The following is a 27455-nucleotide window of genomic DNA, read 5'->3' as shown; positions in this document are numbered from 1 at the left end:
AGAATAAAATCATTTCCAATTATGAAAATATGTAAATTTGAATGATTAAGCGGCACACTTGAATTTAAAAATACACTTTATTGAAATAATTGTACATGACAAGCTGCTTGACACACAGAAAAGAATCCGTGCTGAATAAATTCATTCAGAAAAGGAGAAACAATCACTATGATGAAAAGTAAAACCTGAGGCGGATACGGTGAGATTGACAAAACTTACTGAGGTGCACCAAACTGAAATATGAAAATATTTTAGCGAAATAATTAAATGAAATAATTTACAATGTTTCTCATGTTGCTGATTTGCCTTTACAAGAAGTGCTTAACTTAATCCTCATGAATGTTGAATAGTTTGGCGACTTCGTTGAGATCTACATGCTCTTCTCCATCTTTAATTATCTGCAAAACCAGATGAAACACCATTAGCTTCATTATAAAGGATTCTGAACAACAAGTGGTAAAACACACTGTTTCTCTGGAAAATGAGACATTATTTCTGAGGAGGATGTCCCTGTAAATAAAGGATGAATGAAATACCTTTCGGGCAATAGGCATTCGATTGAAGACATTCCACAGAATAATCCCCACCACCACTTTGTCCCTCAGGTAGAAGATGACTCCTTTGCCGTATTCGTCTTTGTGCTCCACAACAGGAGCTGGTGTGGATGAGGCCACTGCACTGGTGGCTGTGGCCTCGGTTTCACTTTCAGAGCGGATCCCAGTTCCTGAAGAACATTTGACAAAATGTTACACTCTCGTCCCAATAGAATGTTCATGTTCTAGAATGTGATATAATCTCAGGTGGTGAGCAGGGGCCTGTGTAACTTGGGAAGATTTACTGTTCTTGTATTGCAATATTAAAGTTCTAAAGTCCTTTCAACTGACAACAATCATGTCTTTGGAGTTGAATAATGTCCCCACTTTCTCAGGCTATTGTGAAAAAGTTATTTTACTTTTGTTTATTTGTGCCAACAGAGAATTTGTTGAAATGTGTGGCAGTTTTTGTTTCATGCGGCTTGGCTCAGTAATTACAAAGTAATAAACCATAAACTAGGTCAACGAGTTTACAATCGGACAGTTTGACAGTTTCTATCCTGCTTCAGCTAAATATTCCACTACAGGCCTTCTGGACTGTCGCCACATCACCTGAACACAACCTTTTAGGAAAAACAAATAAATGAGAAAATACAATCCTACCCGACTGCTCTGTAGCTGCTTTAGGTGTGTCCTTTGAGGTCGCTTTGGCAAATATTCCCACTGTTGGCAAACTGCTGTCAACAATCCCAATGGCTTCATAGCCCACATCTGGGCCTAGGTCACTCCTGTAACACACATGCATCCAAATGACACCATTGTGCATGTACTAGAAGTAATACTCATATATAATAATCCATCCATCCATCCATCCATCTTCTGCCGCTTTATCCGGGGCCGGGTCGCGGGGGCAGCAGTCTGAGCAGGGACTCCCAGACTTCCTTCTCCCCAGACACTTCCTCTAACTCCTCCGGGGGGATCCCGAGGCGTTCCCAGGCCAGCCGAGAGACATAGTCTCTCCAGCGTGTCCTGGGTCTTCCCCGGGGCCTCTTCCCGGTGGGACATGCCTGAAACACCTCCCGAGGGAGGCGCCCAGGAGGCATCCGAAACAGATGCCCGAGCCACCTCAGCTGGCTCCTCTCGACGTGGAGGAGCAGCGGCTCTACTCCGAGCTCCCCCCGTGTGGCCGAGCTCCTCACCTTATCTCTAAGGGAGCGCCCAGCCACACGGCGGAGGAAACTCATTTCGACCGCTTGTATCCGCGATCTTGTTCTTTCGGTCACTACCCAAAGCTCATGACCATAGGTGAGGGTAGGAACGTAGACCGACCGGTAAATAGAGAGCTTTGCCTTTCGGCTCAGCTCCCTCTTTACCACAACGGTCCGATGCAGCGACTGCATCACTGCAGCCGCTGCACCGATCCGCCTGTCGATCTCACGCTCCATCCTTCCCTCACTCGTGAACAAGACCCCGAGATACTTGAACTCCTCCACTTGGGGCAAGGACACCCCACCCACCTGGAGAGGGCAAGCCACCTTTTTCCGGTCGAGAACCATGGCCTCGGATTTGGAGGTGCTGATTCTCATCCCAGCCGCTTCACACTCGGCTGCAAACCGTCCCAGTGCATGTTGCAGGTCCGGGTTTGATGGAGCCATCAGGACAACATCGTCTGCAAACAGCAGAGATGAGATCCTGTGGTCCCCAAACCGGACACCCTCCGACCCCTGACTGCGCCTAGAAATTCTGTCCATAAAAATTATGAACAGAACCGGTGACAAAGGGCAGCCCTGGCGGAGTCCAACATGCACTGGGAACAGGTCTGACTTACTGCCGGCAATGCGAACACAGCTCCTGCTCCGGTCATACAGGGACCGGACAGCCCTGAGCAAAGGGCCCCGGACCCCGTACTCCCGGAGCACCCCCCAAAGGACACCCCGAGGGACACGGTCGAAAGCCTTCTCCAGATCCACAAAACACATATGGACTGGTTGGGCAAACTCCCATGAACCCTCGAGCACCCGATGGAGGGTATAGAGCTGGTCCAGTGTTCCACGACCGGGACGAAAACCACTCTGCTCCTCCTGAATCCGAGGTTCGACTATCGGTCGGATTCTCCTCTCCAGTACCTTGGAATAGACCTTACCCGGGAGGCTGAGGAGTGTGATCCCACTGTAGTTGGAACACACCCTCCGGTCCCCCTTCTTGAACAGAGGGACCACCACCCCGGTCTGCCAGTCCAGAGGCACGGTCCCTGACCGCCACGCGATGTTGCAGAGACGTGTCAACCAAGACAGTCCTACAACATCCAGATACTTTAGGTACTCAGGGCGGATCTCATCCACCCCCGGAGCCCTGCCACCGAGGAGTTTGCGAACAACCTCAGTGACTTCAGCTTGGGTGATGGATGAGCCAGCCACCGAGTCCCCGGTCTCCACTTCCTCTTCGGAAGACGTGACTGAGGGATTAAGGAGATCCTCAAAGTATTCCTTCCACCGTCCGACGACATCCCCAGTTGAGGTCAGCAGGCCTCCACCCGCACCGTAAACGGTGTTGGTGAGACACTGCTTCCCCCTCCTGAGGCGCCGGACGGTTTGCCAGAATTTCTTTGGTGCCGACCGATAGTCCTCCTCCATGGCCTCCCCGAACTCCTCCCAGGCCCGGGTTTTTGCCTCTGCGACAGCACGAGCCGCGGCTCGCTTGGCCTGCCGATACCCGTCGATGACCTCCGGAGACCTACAAGCCAGAGTGGCCTGATAGGCCTCCTTCTTCAGTCTGACGGCATTCCTTACTTCCGGTGTCCACCACCGGGTTCGGGGGTTGCCGCCACGACAGGCACCGGAGACCTTGCGACCACAGCTCCGAGCAGCCGCATCAACAATGGAGGCGGAGAACATGGTCCACTCGGACTCAATGTCCCCAACCTCCCCCGGGACATGGGAGAAGCTCTCCCGGAGGTGCGAGTTGAATACCCTACTGACAGAGGGCTCCACTAGACGTTCCCAACAGACCCTCACAATGCGCTTGGGTCTGCCAAGTCTGTCCGGCTTCCTCCTCTGCCAGCGGATCCAACTCACCACCAGGTGGTGATCGGTTGACAACTCTGCCCCTCTCTTCACCCGAGTGTCCAAGACACGCGGCCGGAGGTCTGATGACACGACAACAAAGTCGATCATTGACCTCCGGCCTAGGGTGTCCTGGTGCCATGTGCACTGATGGACACCCTTGTGCTTGAACATGGTGTTCGTTATGGACAATCCGTGGCTAGCACAGAAGTCCAATAACTGAACACCGCTCGGGTTCAGATCGGGGAAGCCGTTCTTCCCGATCACCCCTCTCCAGGTGTCACTGTCATTGCCCACGTGGGCGTTGAAGTCCCCCAGTAGAACAACGGAGTCCCCGGTCGGTGCACTGTCCAGTACCCCTCCCAAGGACTCCAAGAAGGCCGGGTACTCTGCACTGCTGTTCGGCCCGTAGGCCGCCACAACAGTGAGAGACCTGTCCCCCACCCGAAGGCGGAGGGACGCGACCCTCTCGTTCACCGGGGTAAACTCCAACACGTGGCGGCTGAGCTGAGGGGCTATCAGCAAGCCCACACCAGCCCGCCGCCTCTCCCCGCGGGCAACACCAGAGAAGTGGAGCGTCCAGCCCCTCTCGAGGAGATGGGTTCCAGAGCCCAAACTGTGCGTGGAGGTGAGGCCGACTATATCTAGTCGATATCGCTCAACCTCCCGCACAAGCTCAGGCTCTTTCCCCCCCAGCGAGGTGACATTCCATGTCCCCAGAGTTAGTCTCTGTGTCTGGAGATCTGGTCGCCGAGGCCCCTGCCGTCGACTGCCGCCCAGATCTCTCTGCACCGGCCCCTTATGGATCCTCCTGCGGGTGGTGGGCCCACGGGAGGGCGGCCCCACGTCGCTCTTTCGGGCTGTGCCCGGCCGGGCCCCGTGGGGTAAGACCCGGCCACCAGGCGCTCGCCATGGAGCACCCATCCCAGGCCTGGCTCCAGGATGGGGCCCCGGTGACGCCGATCCGGGCGACGTAAACGGCCTTGTTCGTGTCGTCGTCATAAGAGGCTTCTGAACCGATCTTTGTCTGACCCGTCACCTAGGACCTGTTTGCCTTGGGAGACCCTACCAGGGGCATGAAGCCCCCGACAACATAGCTCCCGGGATCATTCGGGCACTCAAACCCCTCCACCACGTTAAGGTGTCGGTTTCTATCTTAATTTAATAAAAAGTAGGCCAAGGGGAAAGTACCAAGATATCAGCAAGAGGTTGAAATAGTCTGGAGCCTAATGTTTTGTTTAGCATCCATGATGTCAGGGAGGTGTTGCGTTTCAACAGCTGTTAAATACAGTTATAATTGGCATAAAAATGCAGCCGACTCTGAACTAAAGCAACCTGTGCTGCAGAGTCATATTCTCCAGCAATGGCCTTGTGAAAGCGCTTAAAAGTTTTATACATAACAGTTAGGAGGTCACAACAGGCATCAATTGTTAACGGTTTAAATGTTTTGCATGTTTGCATGCTACAGTGCACTTTTACGGCTCTACTGCTTTGGAGGAGCATCTTCTGTACTAACCAGAACATGGACTGATGCCAGTAGGGTTTGTTCGCTCCCGTCATGTTCTCTCCAGCCAGTCGCCCACTCACAACTGCATGGTCATGGTGCTCCACACGCCGGCGGCCCAGTCGAATGTCATAGAAGCACGCAGCGTCTCCAGCCTCAACAGAAAGAATAATATACACTTAAAGATGATGCACTTTTCAAAGACACTGTCGCAAAACAAATTTTCTAAAATGTTAATAAGTGAACTTTGTAGTTGTTATCTTTATATTTATGGACACAGGTCATGTTCATGTAACTTACCACCCAAATATTTGATCTGGCCTGTAGCTCTGCATTGACCCTGAAGCCTCCGAAGTCAGAGTCCACCTCCAGACCTGCTGACTTTGCAAGGTCAACATTGGGCTCTAGTCCAACAGCTGCAACTATGTGATCAGTTTTTACCTGCAACAGTGTGTCCAAATCAATGAATAACACGTTTCTCTGAATTAAATTAATTAGAAGACATTAGTGTGGGCAAACCTGACGGCCATCCTTCAATAGGATTTCTAATTTATCATCTTTGAAGGCCACAGACTTAACCAAAGCCTCGGGGACAATCTTCACACCCTCTGAAAATATAGGTCACAATCACAAAGCGCATACTTGAAAATGGGTCATAAGAACACCAGCAGTAATAAGACAGTAACCTCTCTTGACTTTTTCAGTGGTCCAGTTGCTCAGATACTCCGGCAGCACTTTTCCCATGTTGCCTTTCTCTGGGAACATCTGGATGACCTCAAGGCCAGTCTCTAACGCTAAATAAGATACATACAAATCATTTTGCGTCTTTAACTCATTATTCTTAATTAAAGCCTACTCACATCGTCGGCCCAGCGCACAAGCGATTTCACTGCCCAAGAAGCCTCCACCAATTATTGTAATAGAGTTGGCATTTCTGGACACGTTGTCCAAAGATTTAAAATCCTCAATCTGTCCGCAAAGAATAGAAATATAATTACTTCCATTCAAATCAACAAATTATGAAGTCAAATCATTTTTAAAATGTATAGTATTATGCTTATTCTATAGCAGATTTAAATGTTTTTTTTTTAATTTTACATAGGTTGTTTAATCATTGTTCATTGTTGCATGTATGCACCGAATCACCAAAGCAAGTTCCTATGTTTGTGAATTCTGTTAATTGACAATGGCACTAAACCTTTTCTGATTCTGATTCTACTGCATGAATTGCCAGTTTTCTGTAACAACGCTACTGCCCTCTAGTGGTCATTTACCAACCTTGCGGAACAGAGTTATTCTCTTCATAACCTCATCTCCTGCCTTCTCAATGACTTGAAGATTTCTTGGTTCACCACCTAAACAGAATAAACATAACATTCTGCAAAAAAATTGAAACATAGGGCAACTTACCGGTGGCAATCAAGCATTTGTCATATGAGATTTCAGTGTCATCATCCAGTTTGACTTTGTTTCCCCTCACATCCATGTGGACAACCTTGGGGGGAAAGGTTTCAGCTGGATAAATGAGCTTTGAGAAATTATGCTGCAGTTATTGTATTTTATGCATTAATTGATGTACCCTTTTCCCAGTAAGAACAGCTACTCCTCCGTTTTCTGCACCGCTCAGGTCTTCAGGTTTGACATAAAAGGAAGACGGCTGAAAGTAGATGCTGCAAAACAATGAGGTCAAATTAAAAAATGCATCAATGTAATCAGATTTTTCATAAATATCTATGCTACAGTCATTCTTACAACAAAAACTTCTTATTCCAGAAGTGCACACAACATAAAGAAATGAAACAGCTATAATTGACTACAAACCACCAAGCTACAGTCCCATGACAAAATCACCTTCTTTCTTTCCCATTCCACTGTTTGAAGCGCAAAGTTTCGGTTACACTGAGGTCATCTGAAAACCACAGCTCCTTGGACAGAGGTGGTCTCATGTATGGGAGGTTGGGCTCGTTAGTCACAATCAGTACCTTCAAGAAATCCATTATATGTTATATTGTTTTACTGGTATTAAGTCTGAAGAAGTTCATCATCTAAAAGAAGCTTACCTTGGCACCTGGATCTCGGGCTCGAATTGAGCGGGCCGCGGCAAAAGAGGCGGTGCCACCACCAATAAGAAGGTAGGGAGCGTGTGAGGGGATCATGAGCAGGGCTGATTCTACATAAGAGATTCAAATACAAAATGATGGATGAACATTTTACATGAAATATGGCAACATTGCGAATTCCAAGAACAAAAAAAAGGATTAGGGTTAAAGGTGGTATGGTCGATTTTTTTCAGCATTTTTTTTTATCATATGTCCTCGTGGCGTGGATAAATCATTTGTCCTGCCACGTATCAATCATAAAACCCACCTATCGCTCACCTGCAGCCGCGTCAGGCTCGTCCCCACGTTTCTGCGTGTCTAAGCGCATGGATCTATCATAATATAGTTCCCTCAGTGTACGGGGCAAAATGAAGACGGAGAAAGACAGTTCGAGCTGACGCAGAAGTGGACAGAAATCTACGGGAGACGAGAGATGCGATGCGCTCCGTCGCGCTTATAAACAAACGCACGTGTGTGTTGTATCAGTCCGCACGGGGGAGTGCGCATGCGCACTTCCACCTGCGTTCTCAAATCGCCGAAAAATCGTCCATACCGCCTTTAAGATACATTTCCCCCCCAATAATCCATCACAACAAACATTGAAGGTTGTAGCACTGGTTCTGTTGTGTTTAGTTCTTTTTAAAACTGAAAGATCAAATACGGTTCCTGACTTTGCGCTCACACATAATCTATACAAATTCAATAAAGATGTACTTAAAGGCGGTATGGACGATTTTTCGGCGATTTGAGAACGCAGGCGGAAGTGCGTTTGTTTATAAGCGCGACGGAGCGCATCGCATCTCTCGTCTCCCGTAGATTTCTGTCCACTTCTGCGTCAGCTCGAACTGTCTTTCTCCGTCTTCATTTTGCCCCGTACACTGAGGGAACTATATTATGATAGATCCATGCGCTTAGACACGCAGAAACGTGGGGACGAGCCTGACGCGGCTGCAGATGAGCGATAGGTGCGTTTTATGATTGATACGTGGCAGGACAAATGATTTATCCACGCCACGAGGACATATGATAAAAAAATTGCTGAAAAAAATCGTCCATACCACCTTTAATATAAAATTATGTTACATAGTGAAGAACATTGAATTAACTTCACATTAAAAGTCCGAATTTAACCATCTACATGTTTCAATGATTGTGAACATTTATATTAGAAGTAGCAGATAAAAAAACAAACCCAGATATATTATAATATGTGTAATAGTTACCGGTCTCTGGTGCAGCTTCAGGTTGAGCCTCTGGGGGGCTCTCCACTTCAGCTGGAGCGTCTGTCAGTGAAAAATGGGCACCCACTCAGAATAAATGCATTTGTACAATGTTAAGTCCAGGTATTCACTCTAAATAGAACGAACCGTGACATTAACACGGGCTTGTTCTGTTAAAGGCCACAGCAAATCTCTTTTACGCATCATGCCATTTTAAAGCTCTTACCTTGGACTGTTTCAGGTTCAGCAGCGAGAGGCGGAGGGGCTTCTGTCACAGGTTCTTCTGTCACAGGTTCTTCTGTCACAGGTTCTTCTGTCACAGGTTCTCCTGCAGCTGAAACATAGCACACTCTGGATTAACAATGCACACTGGTTAGAACGATCCATTAGACTTGTCCAGATTGACAGATGAGTGAGACATGCAGAAAAGATAGAGTTGCCCATGTCCATGACAAAATGTGCCTATAAAGGAATAATACGAAACAAACTGTAATGGTGTATTTGGGTTGGAATCGATACCTAAATAAATGAAATGAACAAGACAATGAGGGGAATGAAGAAAACAGTATGTAGTAGAGTCATTTGCACCAGGGTCCAAACACTGTTGACTAAGCATCAAGGTAAATGCAAAAGGTTAAACTGTTAAACTTTGAGGTTACTTGGAAAAAACATATAAACAACATGGTGTTGTCCAAATGAGCGACAAGGTTTATTATCTCAATCAATAAAAAGATATACACAGGATTAAATTGAACATACAATATGGCACTATGACTTTAACAGATTGTTACACACAACTGTCCATCACTCTCGACAACACCTAGAGCTTCTAAAACTTCAGCTTGTGGCTTAGTGGGAGCTGATTCTGCCACATCAATGTAAAAACAATGATGTAATTAAAAAAAAAAACTCACAATAGTCAATTATTTCCCCCCTTGTTCTTACCCTCCTCTACTACAGAAGTCGCCTCTTCTGGAAAGGCGTCTGCAGCAGGTTCTGCAGCTGAGGAAATCCACAGTGCAAAATTACTATTACTATGCCACATTTAATATTTAAATGGTAAAACCACAAAAAATGTGGAGGATGCATATCAGAACACGTGCCACCATGCAAAACTGTCAACAATAAAATGTATAGAATAGTAAGTACTTTGAGAAAATGAACAGTTAGTTAAGTTTTGACCCCAGTGTAGCAAAGGTCAATGTGACATGTAGCGTGAGCATAAATGAGAAATTAGGTCAGAACAGAGAGTTGTGACAGCTGAAGGTCGGGTGAAGTTTTAGGAAAATCATAAAGAAAAAGTATATAATGTTATTAAATAGAATGAGCAGCAAATAACTTAAGATGCATGCACGTTTTCTAAAAAAAAAATCACCAAAAGACCCTTTTGGTGTGTGTGCAACATGGTTAGCACATCTGTGGACTCTGCTGTTAAACCATAGAAACGTGAGGGTAGATGTTAATACAAAAGAGACTATCTAGGATGAATTTATTAGAGTAAAGTTCGTACAGAATTTAGTATGAACACAAGCATTTAACTACATAACTCCAAAAAGGATCCATGCAGGAGCCAGGCTTAAAGCTCACCGCTCTCCACAAGGTTCACTTGTGGTTCAGAAGATACTGGGGGTTCTGCACCCACATCAAATACAAGTAATAAACATACAGGTCATTTAGGAACAGTGATTACATTCATACATCTCCTTTCTTACCCTCCACTACAGGAGCAGCAGCTGAATTTGCCTCTGGAGAAGTCTCTGTGACTGATTCTTCTGCTGTTAAGGAAATCCGCACACCACATTGCATTTATGATTCATTGGGTAAAGTCCTTAGTGTGAGTGCGTTTGTTTGATAAACACACCTAATGCACACTTATGATGACCACCTATCCCTCTTTTGGTTGTACAGCACCATTAGGCCCTTGTCCCACTTATTTAGAGAATGTCCCACTGGTGTCACATGGAGTAATGACCGCCGAAGTAAAAATTGCACATTTCAATCCAAGTTTGTGCATACAATTGATTTTGTGCAGTAATAGTAATAATAAGAATGATAATTACTACTATTAATATTATTCTTTATTAAGGAGACAGAGGATAAACATAAGGCCCATAGATAAGAAATACACAAAATGGAAAAAATTGTCCAAAAAAATAAAAATCCATAAAAAGATACATAAGATTTTCCATTTCCCAATGAAATATAAATGCAAGACCAGTTGATTCTACATTTTAAAAGGTAATCCGGACAGAGCTGAAGTTCTCACTTTTGCCTTATAATAATGCATTTACTGTGGATTGTTTCTTTACCACAGCACAATACCTTTGTGCAGGTGCCGGTGTGTGGACCAGCGATGGAGCTCTGAGCTGACAAAGCAAAGTTCAGGCCTGTGGCAACATGCTCCCAATAAATTGGCTGCATTGTCTTCACAAAATAAGAATCACATTTTGCCAGAACTTCATGATAATCTATTTCTAGACGTGTAGATTAGAGGGGTGAAAGAAAAGAATGAAACAAACAAGCAAATAAAACACCAGAGTCCAAAACCTAAACCACTGAGCTGTACAAGCTGAAGGCGTTTAGTGTTTAGTGGATATATTCACCATTATAGCATAAACAGCAAATAGAATCAATAGAATCAACCAAATGTAAGACTGTGTAATTATATAACTTCAATGGTACTGAAAGTACCCACAATAAATGCATCATTATAAGACAAATGTGAGTAAAGTTACCATGTGTCTTCAACAGTATGTATGTATGCACAAATATAGATAAAAAAGATATACACGTTTTAATTTGGCATGTCTTGATTTTTTCTTGCAAAGAAATTAACGCTTTTCAGGTGTACCAACTTTCTGGTTTAGAATGTTGGCACACCTCCATTTTTGATAAACCCGAAAATCATATGGTTTTATTGCAGGTACAGTATTCTCTATGAGCTTAAATTTCCTGAGGCCGTCCCTCAATGTCAACCACATTCATCTCCTCCATGTGCAGCAGATCATGCAAATGTTAGACAGGACTAAGACTTCTAGATGTAAAACTACAATGTTAATCTCAGGGTTACATTACTATAAAACCCAAGGATGTCATGCAAGTGTCCAAAACACCATAAACCGCATCAGTCAAACCAAAAGAGCCCATTTTTGGTAACACCGTGAAATATTCTATCACCAGGCAAATAACTAATAACACATATTTGACTGTTTAAATGTGATCAAAGTGAAGGAGTGAATCATGCACAGTTCAGTGCTTACCACTTTCCAGAGCAGCCAGAGGAGGCTCTGAGAGTGAGTCTTCTGACTCAGAGGGAGCGGGTGGCTCTGTGATCAGTGTAAAATGTCCACTTTATTCATATTAATTAAAGACGTTTATAGTGAGGATTACAATAGGGCAGGGGTGGCAATTATTTTCCTCCGAGGGCCATATTCGAATCCAGGCAAGTAGCGGAGGGCCAGCCCGCGATCATTGGTGTGAAAAAAAAAAAATAAAATCCCCAAATTTAAATATCAAATAAAATATCACTTTTCTGTAAAATATAGGCTATTGAATCTATTATTTAATTAATTTAACGTCATATTTATTAAGGATACAAGTGCAGACAGATGCCTGAGGGCAAAAAAGTAAAAAAAAAAAAATAAAAATAATAATAATATTTTTTTAAAATATTACTTGGACAAGCTTGGCGGGCTGGATTGAAAAGGCCGGATGTGGCCCGCGGGCCGTAGTTTGCCCACCCCTGCAATAGGGAGTCAGTTGTGTTTGTGGCTAAAGTGTTTTGTACACATACAGTACAGAATAGTTAAGGCCATTTCTAGGATAGAAGACAAAAAATATTATTATTATTTGTTTTTTGTAAATGACATTTTCCCCAATATTATAGAGCAAACATTTCTATCTGAGAGCATGAATATATGGAAATTGTTCTATGTGCGTGTTTACTGTGCACCCTCTGCTGTGTCCTCACGCATCCTGCGCTTACAAATTGTAGTTTTATTTTATTAGCAGTTATGTCTGAAACTAAAATAATTTCCCCTTTCGGATTAATAAAAGTCATTCTGATAACTCCCCGTAAACTATGCTCATTCGTTTTAGTAGCCATAACTGCTTTTGCAGCGCTCTCAAACCGAGTCAAAGTTCACCCACGATGGGGCAACTAAACCACCAGACATAAATTACTCTTATTTATCATGTTTAACTTTGGATTATTCATTTAAACTTCTAAATTGCAGTTTTATTCTTTTATTTCTTCTTTTATTCTGGAACAACCAGCACTGTCGAGACAATATTTTCACTGGAACATTTAACTTCAATTTATGCATTAGCTGCTGGCAAAATTATTGGCGAAATGTGAGAAAACAAAAAACATGCCTGAATGATAGACGTGATTGTATATTTATTACACCATGTACGCCATGTTCCTGTGCAGGACCTTTTAGACCTGTGAGAGCGCAGCAGAAACTAAATATACATTTTGAGCATGACAGGGAACGCCTGTTAAAGCATCGCACAAAATGTGAATATTCTTTTTGAAGCCTTTTAAAACGATTTTTTTATTTGACAACACTCTATTCTGTATATTATCCTTTTTTCTAAATATATTTGCCACCGGTAAGCATTGCAAATACGTTCTTTGAGAACCCCCACAAAGTATAGTACAGAAATGTGTTATTTTCAGCTGATAACTACACTTTTAAGGAGCTGTACCTGATCAGTATCTGTGCAGACGTGTTAGAGCAGTCACTGTCAACATTTCTACTCTTGAGTTGATGCAGTTACAGAGTTATTCACAATACACATATTATTATTATTATTTCATCCAAGCATATTTGGATCAATTTGTGAAATTCACTTTAAAACTCTCTGCGATGAGAAGAATATTGCAGATACTCAACAACAAAATCAGGAGTGGGAAAGTTGGATGAATGTATAGATTCTGTACACTTTGTCATTTTCAAAAATCATTATTTTTCTTACCCTGCTCTATAACAGGAGCTGCTGGTTCTGCAGGTGCTTCTGTCACAGGGGTTTCTGCAGTTAATGGGTTCACACTGAGTTAACACATGATTAGAGCACCATATCCCTTCATGCATATGTCCACACTGGTTTAATACAACACTGTGACATATCAGGTGAAAACTTGTGTGGCAATCACAGAACAGTACATTTGTAAGGGTATCCAAATAATAACCTAAACAAAATATTGAACTCATTACTCTTGAAGACAACATTGGGCAACTTAAAAATAGTTCAACACTGCTGCCTTTTGCAAGAAAACGTGTCATAAGCAGTAATTTAAACTTTCAACTTTTTAGTATCAATATAATCTGATTTTCAATACTTTTGACAGTCCTATTTACAGTAGAAGACACTTCAACATTACAATAAAATTGTACCTCTTGCATAAACAGTCATGGACTTTGATTAAAATCAGACAATGAAAACTGAAAAACTGACTACGCTCATTTGACCAACACGTGTCAACATTACTAATTCAATCAGAATGGACAGTAAATAAACAGATATTATCTTTGTCAGTCTTCTATTTATAGTTTTGTTCATATTCTTCATTTTTATCACTCACACTGACAGTTTACACAAGAGGCACATGTACCATTATTATTTTCATTTTTTTAACTACAGTAGACTACCTGGGACTGGCTCAGTTGGACTTGGTTCAGGTTCAGCAGCAGGAATGGACTCGTCACTCGTGGGTGCAGCTTCTGCCTCTGGCTCTGGGACAACTACAGAAAATAAATCACTTGTTTCAGAGCGTGCAGAGAGACTGGGAAAAATTATACACAGTATATATTTTGGTGCATCATTTGTTTCTTTAAATGTAACATAATATATTTTAAAAAGTGGATAACTACATGTATTACTACATACAGATATAGTTACCTGGAGGCAGTGACTCTGGGTCTTTTTGTGATCTGGATGCAATTTCTGTAATACGCTCTTCATACCTTTTACCGTCTCCTCTTACTGTCATGTATGCCTGGGGGCATAATACAACACATTTATAAACGTGACTCAATCAACTGTAGATCACGTTACTGCTTAAAATGTATAATGATGAGGTGACTCACGTAGACACCACCTCCCAGACAAGTTGCTCCAACCAGCACCACATACAGAGTGTTTTGATTGCCGCCGCCGCCTCCTGCTGCTGGCCCGGTGGACATGCGTGTCGCAGGTACAAGAACATGTCTTCTCCCATTGTTTAATGCTGCAAAAAAGGCACAGCATTAATGTCATAATCATTGTGCTGTTTTTTGTTAAGTTTATATCACTTTGAAATTTATCCAGGCTACACCAAATGCAACCACACGAAAGAGGATAACTGAACCACATATCAAGGACAACAAAAATGTATGAAGTGAAAAAATTGCACATTTACCCTACATTGGAGCGAATGGGACTTTTATGTCAGACTTTTGAACTAAAAACAAGAACATTTTTTTCTTTTCCTTTCTATGTCATGTTCTATCCAGGTTTGGTGAATTAAAGACAACAGTGGCAACTGTGCCTAGCTTCATTCTTGTTGGATAAAAACATTTCAAAATGTAATTATTTTTAATGAAATTTTACCCATTTAATGTTTCCACATTCATATTAAAAGGGGACATATTATGTGAAATTAATTTTTCATGCATGTATTTTGTCTAGTTTGATTTATCATACATTTCGACTCATCCTGTATTGTCCTGCATTAGACACCAGACTTCTCTTCTGATTCATAGAAGCAATTACATGCGTAATCTTTGTTTTCACCCATCTCTACCCACTGCTCTTTATTTATTTGATTTATTATTCAAAACAGTCAGACTGTCAGGTGTCAGGTGTAAATGAAAGGTTCATAAATACCACAAAGACATCTTTTCAGAAATACAAATTTTGTTTTTCAAAAGTTACGTTGAAATGCCACTATGAAGAGGTTTTGAATAATAATAGTTTTGAATAATAATGATACAAAATACTTGGAAATTATATAAAATGTCTACGTTACGAGTGTTAACCATCGGATTTAGTCTTTTAAAAAAATGTTTACAAATAACCTAATTGATATCCATCGAAAATGTTGATCCATAACAAAGTGAATGACTTGAGCAATATATTGAAATAAAACCAAACACACACATGTGATGTCCTTACCAACTGTATTGTATATACCAACTGCCTTTAACATAAAGCTTGCATTTACACAGCCTGAAACAGCTCTAACATTCATGTATTTCAACTACACATGTAACGACCCAGGGGTGCACGGTGGCAAAGGCGGTTAGCGCTCTTGCCTCCCAAGAAGGAGATCATGGGTTCGATTCCCGGACCAGACCAACATCACATGATCTCTCTGGGTGGAGTCTGCATGTTCTCCCCGTGTTACCGTGGGTTCTCTCCGGGTTCTCCGGCTTCCTCCCACCGTCCAAAGACATGCATGTGTTAGGTAAGATTGGTGACTCTAAATTGGCCCTAGTGAATGAATGTGAGCGTGAACTGTCTGTAACGTCTATGTCTCTGTGTTGGCCCTGTGACGAGTTGGCCACTGTCCAGGATGTACCCCGCCTAAGGCCCGAAGTCACTGGGATAGGCTCCAGTCACCCGCGACCCCGAAAGGGAACAAGCGGTAGAAAATGGATGTAACGACCCATTACTTCACTATTGCTTTAACAAATACCCAGTGAGCTTAAGGAAACCAAGGAACCAATGTAGAGGTCACAGCATTTTGCTCAAACGCACTGGACCCATTTCGGAGCGTGTGTGTTGCACATTTACAGAGCTTATGCAACAAAGAGCGACGGGAATCGTGCCAGCAAACACTTGACACATACCTGTAGTTTTTACATTATGCCGGCAGGCTGTGGATGCGGATCGTGCGAGAGGTGCCAGCTTCCTCCAGAGAGCCCTACATTTCAGCATTGTGCCTGGACCGGAGCGGGAACAGAGCCCGGGGAAGTGGCGCGTTTGTCGGACGGAAAAGCGGACTCTCTCCCCTTCAGAAAGTGTCTCCAGAGCACACACCGAGCTCGAGCTGTTGTAGGACCTCACGATGCACGCCAAGGCCAGAGCAGGTCATACTTTAAGGGAGACATGGGTAATGCCAAAGACCATGCACAGGGGAAGATTGGTTCATGTCACCGCGCTGAAACGACGACGTCCGACACATGAACCGTTGTTTTTGTTGACTGCATATGCGTTTTATTGAGGGTTTGGTGTGGTACTAGTATTTATTCCAGCCAACTTGTGATAATGTGGCTGTGTATCGTGTTACTGTCAGTGGAGCGGGGTGAGTTTCTCGCTCCTAAAAGGATCTTTGGTGTCAAATCTGTTCTTCTCTTCTGAGCAGATCCGGAGCGTGAATGCGCTGCAAATGCGCTCGCGCCCCCTAGCGGCTGCATGAAGGCATAACGTGGAAGCAACAATACGTTTGAATGTCACCGTAATAGGCTTGACCAATTAGATATATTATCAAAATCCATGTGTGTGCTATGCAAGTCTTATTATTGTAGACCATTTTCATCTTTTTACATATTTGTTATTATTGTGATTGTTATTTTATATAAGGCCGTCTCTAAAAATGCACAAAAATGCACCTGTCATGATTTATGTGAATATGTAGGCCCGATTTGATTCAAAGTACTGGTTAGTTTTCTGAGATAGACAGATTTAATTCATATAACAGAATTTATCGTTTAATCAGTTTGCCAGCCTCCAAGAAAAAAAACTACAAGAAGAAGAAGGAGTTCCATCTGCCTTTAAACGTGGAGCTCCACTCATTCCTCATGGGGAATAAGCCCAATCTCAATAGAATTAATCAATAATGAATTAACACAAAGCGGGGAGTGAGTTACAGGTGGATAATCACTGGCAACATATTTTAAAGACTTGTACGTACAATGTAAATATGTCAAGAAACCTACGTGATTAATAAAGTATGTGTTTTTGTCTCACAGCTAAAGGCTAATATGCATTCACTTAAATATAAAACTTGATCAAAAGTACAAATTAATGCAAATTTGACTGTTTTTGTAAACATGTTAAATAAATGTGTAGTATTATTTTAACATTCTTCATTACATTTATTGTATGGTGGCATTAGCTTAGAGACAAAACCACTTTTATAAACATATAGATGTCCCCAGGGGAAGTATTTACATGGTACTTAAGCTCTCATGCTGCCTGTGATTATCCATCTGTAACTCACTCACTTTGAGTTGATTCATTATTGATTTATTTTAATGAGATGTGGCTAATTCCCATAAGGGATGAATAGAACAGGAAGTTGAGCTCCGCAGTTTTGAGGAAACCGGTACTTTACGGTCGGTTTCTGAAAAGAAAAACAAAACTAGGTCAAACATAGTGCCCTCCAGTGGAAAAGCAGAGCAATAGCATAAGGTCAGTTCACTACAGCAGACGTAATACACTTCACGAACTAATCTCAGATTTGGTCTTATCCTCAATAAATATATTTTTGTTTTGAATTCTTGCTTATCTTGGGTTATGGAATCCTAAGAAAGACAACAGTAAACTGACATTTCTTTCTTTTATTAATATTTTAAACTTGGGCCTAGAGATTAGGCCGAGGCCATAAAAACATTAACCTATTAAAATACTCAACATGAACTTTTCCTGGCCTTAATATAATGCATTATTTGTTCATAAGACATGGCTGTTTACTGCAGGCAGCAGAAGCATGTAAGGCAAATCAGATGCTATCAGTTATCTATGAATAAAGCTTCTACTGGTTTTCCTTTTAGAGGAATTGAGCTGAAAACAAGCAAAACCACGAATGAGACATTTCAGAAAAGACAAGACTAATCTCAGAATGTGAAAAATATTTGTTTAAAATAAACACTCAATTAGAGCAGGCTAAAAGCCATTAAAATGTATCTTCAACATGTTCATGATGCCCTTTTCATAATATGCAGTTTGTAGTAGTACCGGTAGTAGTGGTGGGGGTTTTTGTCTAATCTAGCTACATCGGGCTACAGGCATATTAGACTATAGGTTGTGTAATGTGTCCAACCTACATCACTGCACAAGTGTGGTTTTCTGTGGTAATTCCAGAAGTGAAAAGCTGAGAGAGAAGAATAAAAAGATTATATATCACTTTAATTTGCTGCCTTCAATAGCCCACTCATGCTGGTGTCATCATCTAAAATATTCCTCTGCTCTCACTCCTCCACAGGACAACATAGCTCCATCACTCTGGTGGTGCCCTTGAGAAAATACACCCCCTCCTCTCTCTCCTCTCTCCCCACTCTCTCTCTCTATCTCTATCTCCCTCCCTCTCTTTCTCTCTCTCTGTCAGTGTGATCATTTTCTTGACTTCCTCCTTTTGGAGTGGCTGCTTGGTCTGAATAGCAGAGCACAGGATATGCAGCCCCAGACAGCCCTCCCAGCCATAGCAGCAGCCGCAGCAGTACAGCAGCAGTAGTGGAGTTGGTAGTCGAAGCATCAACCGCCTGCGTCCAACAGTGAGGAGGACACCACACGCTCTCTCTCCCTCGCTGCAGTCAACATGAGTGCTGGCGACGTGGTCTGCACCGGCTGGCTCATCAAATCTCCCCCTGAGAAGAAACTCAAGAGATTTGTAAGTAGCCATGCACACACAGACACCACTTGTTTACGTCCTGTCATTGTCCATTTTGCCTCTGCTCTTGAATGTCTGCTTCTAGCTTTCATAATGAGACACTATGTGGGGGCATAGTGTGCTTTTTGTCAGCTTGAGCCGGACCAAAAGCAGTTAAAACGGTATGCATGGTTTTATTTCATAAGAGCACTTCTTAGTACCAACAAATTCACACCATCTCAACTGAATTTTGTTGACTTGGAGCCTATTGTAAAATGTGGATAAACAACATATAGACCTTACTGTTGTGCGGTTGTTGGGGTCATGTGATAATGCTGGGCTAGCTACTTACATGAGCTATGAGTGTGTGTGTGTGATGTCTATTGTGAAACATGGGAAGTCATGTCAGCAGCTTAAGCGACACTTAAGCGACAACAGAAATAGTCCAGTTTGCAGTTCCCCCTCAAAGTTGATTTGAGAAGAACTGAACTTGTCAACAAGGTTGCTTGGAAAAGCTTCTGTTTTGTTGGCGTCTGATTATAGAGGTTTTGTCGACCATGCAAATTGGGTTGAAGCAAGAAAATATGTAAAACACAGTCTGCCCATTTATTCAAATGATCTGTCAGATATACACCAGTTTGCAAATAGAGCAGTGAGAAGGAGAACAAGACTAAGAATATTTGCTTAAGTCACTGAAGATAAGTTATGTTTTCGGTAAATTAAATAGTGCTATGTCCTAATGATGAAGTGAAACTGGGTTGCTGATAGAGAATGACATTTTTTAATTCTAAGCATAAACAAAACTCTTTAGAAAGTCCATTGTTTTATTTTCACACCAACTCGTTTCACTCCAGGTTCATGAACGTGTCGTGATGTGTTTCAGATTCACTTCTCGGCAGTACGCTGAACTTTCAATTGTTTTTTGGTGACTCCTCTCTATAATCACCAAAGCAAGTTCCTATGTTGTAAATGTTGTTCATTGACAATGGAAATAAACCTTTTCTGATTTTGATTCTAATACAACAGCTCTTGTACCTGCAGGCAGTGGAAAACATGTGGAGAACCACAGACATTGAGCATTACACATCAAGTGCCACATACAAAACCCTATGGCTAAAGTACAGTCTTGAAGGGTCTATGTGATCTTTGGTAAAGAAAATAGTATAGGCTATAACCATACCTAATAACTAATCACTTCCACCATAACTACTACTATAACAGTATAAAAATACCATCACTAATCAATGAGCAAATCAGACACAAAAAACTATGACCAAGCCAGTATTTCTTACTCTAGAAATACTTGCAGGACTAAAAGAAATAATATGATGCCTCTGATTGAAAGTATATCACAATTGCAAAACACCAGTGATGATTAATGATAAGTTAGAACAATAGAGACCGGGATGATCAATAATCACATCATAGATGTCTATTGAGGCATGTTACTGTAAAACTAGTTTTAATGAAGTATTGAGCAGTGGTTTGACATTTGATTTTAGCCCTATACAATCAAATTTAACCTCTGTGTTGTTATGTTGTCTCTGTTTGTGAGCAATACAAAAAAAAAACGAACATTTTCAACATCTCGCGGAGGAGGAGACCGCACGCACAGAAAAAGCCCAAGCTCTTTTGGTTTACACCTCAAAAATAGCACTTGCCGAAACTGAAGTGCAGCTCCAAACATGTATTCAGCAGACCACAACCCAAGAGTGAAATGGTGTCAAAATGTGAATTATACCACTGTCAATATTTAACATTTGAAATTTGCCACAAAATGCGTTTTTCATCTAGTCTAGTCACAGAGATATACGTCAACAACACTTCTCTCAACTTATTCGTCATTTTAGTTAAATACAGGCAAGTTCCTCTTCTCTGTGCTTCTGGGAAATTTGTACTCAAGTTCCGCCCAGTGTACAGTTTAAAAGAAAAAAGACGTTTTAGAAGCAGTGAATCTATTTTTTCATCAGACTGTGTGTGTGTGTGCGTGTGTGTGTGTGTGTGTGTGTGCGTGTGTGTGTGTGTGTGTGTGTGTGTGTGCGTGTGTGTGTGTGTGTGCGTGTGTGTGTGTGTGTGTGCGTGTGCGTGTGTGTGTGTGTGCGTGTGCGTGTGTGCGTGTGTGCGTGTGTGCGCGTGTGCGCGTGTGCGCGTGTGTGCGTACGTGCGCGCATTATTTATTTTCAAGTCGATACACAGATAAGACATTTTAATCATTTAAAAAATAAATGTTTTCTCAACTATGTGCATGAAATACTCTTGTGTAAAAGTAGCCTATGTACTATAGAGAGTGTTTTTCAAACTTCCTATAAGTGATCTGTTCTTTTCTTCTGTATCTACCTCTGTATCTACCGGCGTTGCATCAATAAAATTTCCCCATGTGGGACAATAAAGGAATATCTTATCTTATCTTATCTTATAGTCACCGTCCAATGTCAATTGCTACGTTAGACTGCACCAGTGCTGAAGGTTTTCAGTGCACCATTGTCTTTGAATTGGGCAGAATCATTTGTGTTTAGGATTATGGCTGTTTATAAAGCACATCATTTTAGCCCAGTGCTCCTGACAGACTGCCCCAGAGGCATTTAGTGATGGGTCAAATGTAGTGAATGATTTCTGAGGGTTTAATAAAGAATACCTTAAACTTAAATGCACTTAAGAAACAGTCATAATTGATATTATTGTGTCTTGCTGTCCTAGGCCTGGAGAAAGCGCTGGTTCGTTCTGCGTCGAGGCCGTATGAGCGGGAACCCAGATGTGCTGGAGTATTATCAGAGTAAAAACTCCAAAAAGCCCATCCGCATCATCGACTTAAAAGAGTGTGAGGTGGAGATGTTGGACGAACAGCTACGGTCCAAGAGGGAATTTCATGGGAAGCACCTATTTGTTGTGAAGACCTCTTCCCGAATCTTTTACCTGGTGGCTAAAACCGAGGAGGAGATGAATGGCTGGATAAACAACATCAGTCAAATCTGTCACTTTGGGACCCTAGACGACGCAGGTTAGTTTGTCAAAATCACTTTTGTTTTCACTCAAAGTGGTCTAGTGTGTTGAAGTAACATTTACTTGCTATTATTTATTTAGTTTATTCAATTTCAATTTTTTGGTTAGTGAAATATTGAATTGAATATTATGTTTTCTTTTAGATCCTATCCGGCCTACTAGGAGTTGTAGTTCTCTTTAAGATAAATATTGGTTACTCAGATTATTCAAAATCTCATATAAGATTGTGATTGGTTGATTTGATGTGGCACCAATGGCTTTCTTTCATCATGAGCACTACAATGTGCAACAGTGGATGCTAGCTGCTACGTGCTGCTCATAATGCTTGCCACAGTAAAATTCTGACACGTTTTTTGCACTCACAGTGAGCAGAAGCCTGTTACAAGTCGCAAATGTTTTTTGAACACATTTTTTGTGTGTGGCTGTGCAGGCCAACCTTGACTGTAGCCTTGAGGGAAAAGGAATGAAAGACATTTGTGAGCACAGGCCAACCTGCCAAAAAGATCTAAAAAATATGTAAACAATAGATTGAGCAGACAGACATTAGATGTGTCTAACCCGGTGTTATTCATGAAAACTCATCCTGTTTAAAGATATTTACTGTCACTGGCCTCACGTCACAGCATCATTGCATACATCTTTGCCCTATAATTTAACATCATTATATTTGATACACTATTAATACAGTCCTTAATAGAAGTAGACACACAAATTACTGAATTGTTGTAATGTTTATGCAATGGTTCAATACTTTTGGTATTCTCTTTATAGCGATAGTGCTGTCTTATTTTGCGTCTGACTGATGCCGACCGGTTTAAGTTTCTCACATCAGATGCACTGTCTTCCACAGAGAGCTCTGAGGATGGGTTCCCCCACACACCCACCTCGCTGCAGCCCTCTCCTGATGGCTCTGATGCAGCCTCTGTGGTGAGTCAAATGGACAGCAGTTACCCCCCAGACTACCTCATCCTCTCGCAGTGTGAGACGGGGAGTGTCAGCATCAGCAGGTCTGTCCAGTGGTATCTCTGATCAACTGTACATGCGGTGCAGTATCCATGATTTATTATCTCTGGTACTGTGTGCAGGCAGGAGAGCTTCAACTCGGACTACTCCCTGGAGCAAAGGTCGTCCGAGGACGCACACAGAGACATTGTACCTTCCCCTCTTTACACAGACTCAACGTCGTCCTTGTCCTATTCCTGTGCCAGCCCCTGTTTTTTCAGTCAATGTAGACTGTCCCATCCACCTTTCAGTGCCCCATGTCCCTCCATGGTCCTGCCTTGCGCCTCATCATCTCCTTTGCGGCGCCACTGTGCAACAAGTGTCTTCCAGTTTGACACAACTTTTGATGCAGTATCTGAAAGACTTACCCCACCTCCGCTGCCCCCAAAACCCAGTAATGTTCCAGAGCAACTCACTGAGAAGGGTTCTCATCGAACACCAGCCTTGAGCACTCGCCACCCCTCCAGCCACTGTGCCCTTGTCTCCAGAAGGACTTCTGTGTCCAGCTTAGACCACTTCAGACCAGGTATACTTCGAAGGCACATTTACAACATGGTAGACATCAGTGCATGTATTATCCTTAGCATAAACAACCTTGAAAGATATTTTTGATGCTTCTTTATTTATACAGCTAAATATTTTTAATAGTAGAAGTATTATTGAGAGATATTGTTTAACAGTACACTAATTACAGTTTATGAAAATACCATATTTGTGCCAGATGTGGACATTCACCATACATGGGAAAATACAAATTAAAGTAAAATTATTTTACATTGACAAAATGACTGGTCTTACAAATAATGTGCTCTTGTTGTAGGAGATCTTGAACGCAGAATGTTAAGAGACAGGAGACAGAGTCTTAATTTGGTAAGAAAATCTTATGTACTCTTTTTCATTGAATATGTTCTCTTCTGACCCCATGTGGTGATGGTATGAATTTGAAAGGGATATGAATAACATAAAATGAATAACAGCATAATACAGAAAAACTCTGCCCTTTATTGTATTGTCAGATTTAATAATCTTTCTTTCCCTTTAGACTTTAAATACCACCAGAGCTCAGACATACCAAGAAGAGTCCTATGTCCCCATGTCCTCCCCTTCGGTCACTGTTAGCAACACAGACGGTGATGGGTACATCCCCATGAGCCCAAGGGCCTGTGGAGACACGGAATCCCCTGCAAATCTCAGCTCCCTCATGTCCCAGCTTGAGGAAATCGCTCCTCCGCCCATTAATCGTCATCTAAAGCCAAGATTAAGGAGGGGTGAGAGAAAATATAACTACTGTAACATATTGTAATGAAATGAAGATCGGGATGTGTGGACATACTGTAGAATAGTTATGGTTATGCAGTGATTGACAAGATGAATGTTTTCAGCTCGACCTCCTCCACTCGACTTGAGAGGCCTCTCTACAATCACAGAATGTCCTACACATCTCCCTTCGGCCAGAACAATGACTGACACATGGTAACTATATTTTACTATGTATCAATACTTTGACCAATCCTAACATACATTTTAAAATTGTACTTTAAAACTTAAAATATTCACCAACATGGAACTGACTACCGGTACTAATAAGTAACTATTTTGTTGTCACATTGCAGCTTTGTGGGAAATGGGGACATCACTCAGGCTGAAGACACTGGATACACAATAAATGTAATTCATTTATAGATTAAAATGTATATAAAAGCTTCTTTGTATTAGTTTGCACAAACAATCAGATGTCAGCATTGTTATTGTATGATGCTGCATCATGTCACATAATGGCCTTAGTGTTGATCTCAATGTTGCCCTTTGTGCTAATATATTCAAATTACTTTGTGTGTGGAATGTAAATACAGGGATGAGATTCAACTCCACAAAAAAGAAACAAATATAGAATGAGTCATGATAATCAAACATCTATTTTTCATTACAGGAGTCAAGACACTTTTTCTTCCACAGCACTGACAGTGCAGTGCTACTACCCACAAGAAATTCCAACCTTGACTATTTATCGCTTGATTTTAACTCTGCATCACCATCGCCTGTACAGAAGGTGTGTTTAACCTACAGCTTGATTCAACAGTTGCTTTCCAACTAAATGTATAAGGGCTATTAAGAATTTCACAGTGGCTAACAATAAATAGCAAATAATGTATATAACACTAAGAAACTCTGCCTGTATGCATTGTGTCTTGTAGAAACCATTATTGTCAGATGAACACCGAGTGGACTATGTGCAGGTGGATGAGAAGAAGACCCAGGCACTGCAAAATACCAAAATGGAGTGGACAGATACCCGGCTATCCAAAACATGAGGACATAGAAGAAATAACTATACAAATGACAATACGGGCAAGCACACACACTTTGAAACACTGTGAAGGCTTAGATGTAAAACAAGAGACCAATCATATCATAGCATATGTGAAATTATTGCCTATTAATTTCTGTGAAGTATGCTTGAATAAAAGATGAATTATATAGATTTTGTACGGTATATTATATTTCTCATTTTCAGATTGTGATAATATGAATAATATGAATGATACTACTTTGCTGTGCGTTACTGACATGGAAGTATAACAAGATCATATCATAGATTCATGGTTGAGCACACAATTTGTACAAAGTTCTTTTGTTTTAAGGGTGGTCACACGTGTTGCGTCACTAACATGCGCCGACAGGAGACGCACGAAAGGACTTGGGAAAATCTCCCACCAATGGATCTATACGACATATTTAAACACTGCCTTTGATTACTTGATGTTTATCAACTCCTGAATAAGATACACATGTGTCATTTATGGTCTGTTGGAGGACTTTCCCGCCAAACTTTTCTGTCGTTAATAGCTGTCAGTTTCCCATTCCAAGCTGAGCCTTGTTAGCAGCGCAGCAGCTAGCAGCGGCTAGCAGCGGCTGCAAACAAACAGAACCTGCACAATGTCTGTGGCAACGAGGGCGGATTTTGGCATGAACTAGATTAAGCCCCAAGATAGATTTTTGTTCAGCCTTTTCAGCGATTGATCAACAGAGACAATATGTCACCACTACAAGCTAACTAAAGACTAGTCGTGGCAGATGTTGGTAAGTTTACTTTCTGGATTGATTACCTAAATGTAGTTATGTGCAATTCGTTATATTCATGTATCTACAATAATTAACTGTATATTGTTATCACTTTGCGACTGTGTGACAAATGGCCTCTAATGAGTAAATGCAAATATTTTGATTCACATTATATTCACAATTTGCACATTTGTACGTGTCGTTTTACCACAATGCTAAACACCACTTTAAAACCCAACGTAAATGTCCTCAAGAATGATTTAAATTTCATAGAAATGTTTTTCTTAACAACTTTAAGCATGTGTACTGTGTTTTCTGTTTTAGGAAAGGGCATTAAGACGACACCATATCCATATTTAAAGGATAAGCAAGGGCAGCCGAATCCACATTGATCAATCCAAATATTTTTCAAAGGTAATGGTCATAAAGTTCTTTAATCTAATCACAAATACCCAGTTGTTTTATGTATTGGCTGTGTGTGTGGCGGTCATATGTTTTTAATTAATCCTTGTTATGTTTATAACCCTTAGGACTTTTTCATAAAACTTGTTCTGTAAATCCAGACTTTCTGCCCGATGTCTCTTGACTGAGCATAAACACAGGAGTTAAGGCCTGGGCCCGTGTCTACTTACCCTATTCATTAGACACTTGATTTGGCGCGAGGGCCCTACTGCTACTGAGGGCTTTAGAATCAAGAATCAGAAAAGTTTCGTTGCCATTGTCAATAAACAGAATTCACAAACATAGGATCTTGTTTTGGTGATTTGGCCACTCGCACATTTATGGACAATTGGTTTCAGGTGTAACGAGTGGAAGGAGATAGTTTATTCAGTGTCACACTTCAAAGTAACGCAAGATCTGTCCTTTCCCTGTGACACTGCTTTATCTGAAGCAGTCACACTGTTCTCGGGCTCCAGGAGCATTCGGGTTAATTCAAGGCTGTTTTTCCGCCTCTCAACTTCAACCGCCTGCTTTTGCCGTCGATGCAGGCAGCAGAGATTTCGGCTGCTTAATCAAGCCTAATAAAAGACTATTGCTGAGGACACGCCCATCTCCACCAAAACCTCTTTGAGACTTAAGGACAAGAGCGAGAAGGAATTGGAAAGGAATTCAATGAGGGAAGAAACAAATTTTGAGGTGCTCATGAGGTGTATTTTACTGCCAAAAAGCCACAGGGCTCGAGGATAAAACCCACTGATTCTCACAAATGTGCTGCTCATGGTTGATCGTTTATAGGGTTAGGAAATTATGAAATGATGACTCGCAATTTGAGTTTAGACTTCATGTAATGAATAAAGAAAGATGCCAGTAGTGAAAAGGGTATATGTGCAATTAATAGGATGACGTATTTGATAGAATTAATATTTATAGATAAAAATTAATATGTCTAACGTCA

At 41.8% G+C, this 27455-nt stretch overlaps 2 protein-coding genes across 8 annotated transcripts; one reads left to right on the top strand and one right to left on the bottom strand.

Annotated features, from left to right (window-relative positions):
- Positions 1 to 63: 63 nt before the first annotated feature.
- aifm1 (apoptosis inducing factor mitochondrion associated 1) lies at positions 64 to 16511 on the bottom strand. 7 transcript variants are annotated; one of them, XM_072446458.1, is made up of 24 exons: positions 16254 to 16511; positions 14511 to 14650; positions 14323 to 14419; positions 14073 to 14165; positions 13399 to 13452; positions 11679 to 11744; positions 10131 to 10193; positions 10006 to 10050; positions 9364 to 9420; positions 8645 to 8752; positions 8422 to 8481; positions 7160 to 7269; positions 6951 to 7081; positions 6679 to 6769; positions 6510 to 6594; positions 6378 to 6454; positions 5960 to 6068; positions 5786 to 5893; positions 5619 to 5707; positions 5400 to 5540; positions 5112 to 5254; positions 1197 to 1321; positions 537 to 724; positions 64 to 398 (listed from the first exon to the last, which is right to left on the bottom strand). In XM_072446458.1, exons 1-24 carry the CDS (start codon positions 16339 to 16341, stop codon positions 327 to 329), a joined length of 2340 nt encoding a protein of 779 aa, XP_072302559.1. In that variant the 5' UTR covers positions 16342 to 16511; the 3' UTR covers positions 64 to 326. The 7 variants fall into 7 exon arrangements, with proteins under 7 accessions (XP_072302559.1, XP_072302560.1, XP_072302561.1 ...); XM_072446459.1 differs by lacking the exon at positions 13399 to 13452; XM_072446460.1 differs by lacking the exons at positions 11679 to 11744; positions 13399 to 13452.
- Positions 16512 to 18624: 2113 nt separating this feature from the next.
- On the top strand, positions 18625 to 25464 carry gab3 (GRB2 associated binding protein 3). The gene is made up of 10 exons (XM_072446455.1): positions 18625 to 19015; positions 21692 to 21992; positions 22845 to 23001; positions 23080 to 23522; positions 23817 to 23866; positions 24039 to 24264; positions 24379 to 24469; positions 24610 to 24664; positions 24927 to 25046; positions 25192 to 25464. Exons 1-10 carry the CDS (start codon positions 18944 to 18946, stop codon positions 25306 to 25308), a joined length of 1632 nt encoding a protein of 543 aa, XP_072302556.1. The 5' UTR covers positions 18625 to 18943; the 3' UTR covers positions 25309 to 25464.
- The last annotated feature ends 1991 nt before the right edge of the window (positions 25465 to 27455 follow it).

The sequence above is a fragment of the Eucyclogobius newberryi genome, unplaced genomic scaffold (assembly GCF_026437365.1).
Source record: "Eucyclogobius newberryi isolate DKJ021-1_F unplaced genomic scaffold, fEucNew1.0.hap1 SCAF_15, whole genome shotgun sequence".
NCBI classification, from domain to species: domain Eukaryota; kingdom Metazoa; phylum Chordata; class Actinopteri; order Gobiiformes; family Gobiidae; genus Eucyclogobius; species Eucyclogobius newberryi.
Note: the sequence above shows the minus strand (reverse complement) of the source record. Positions and strands in the feature narration are given on the sequence as shown.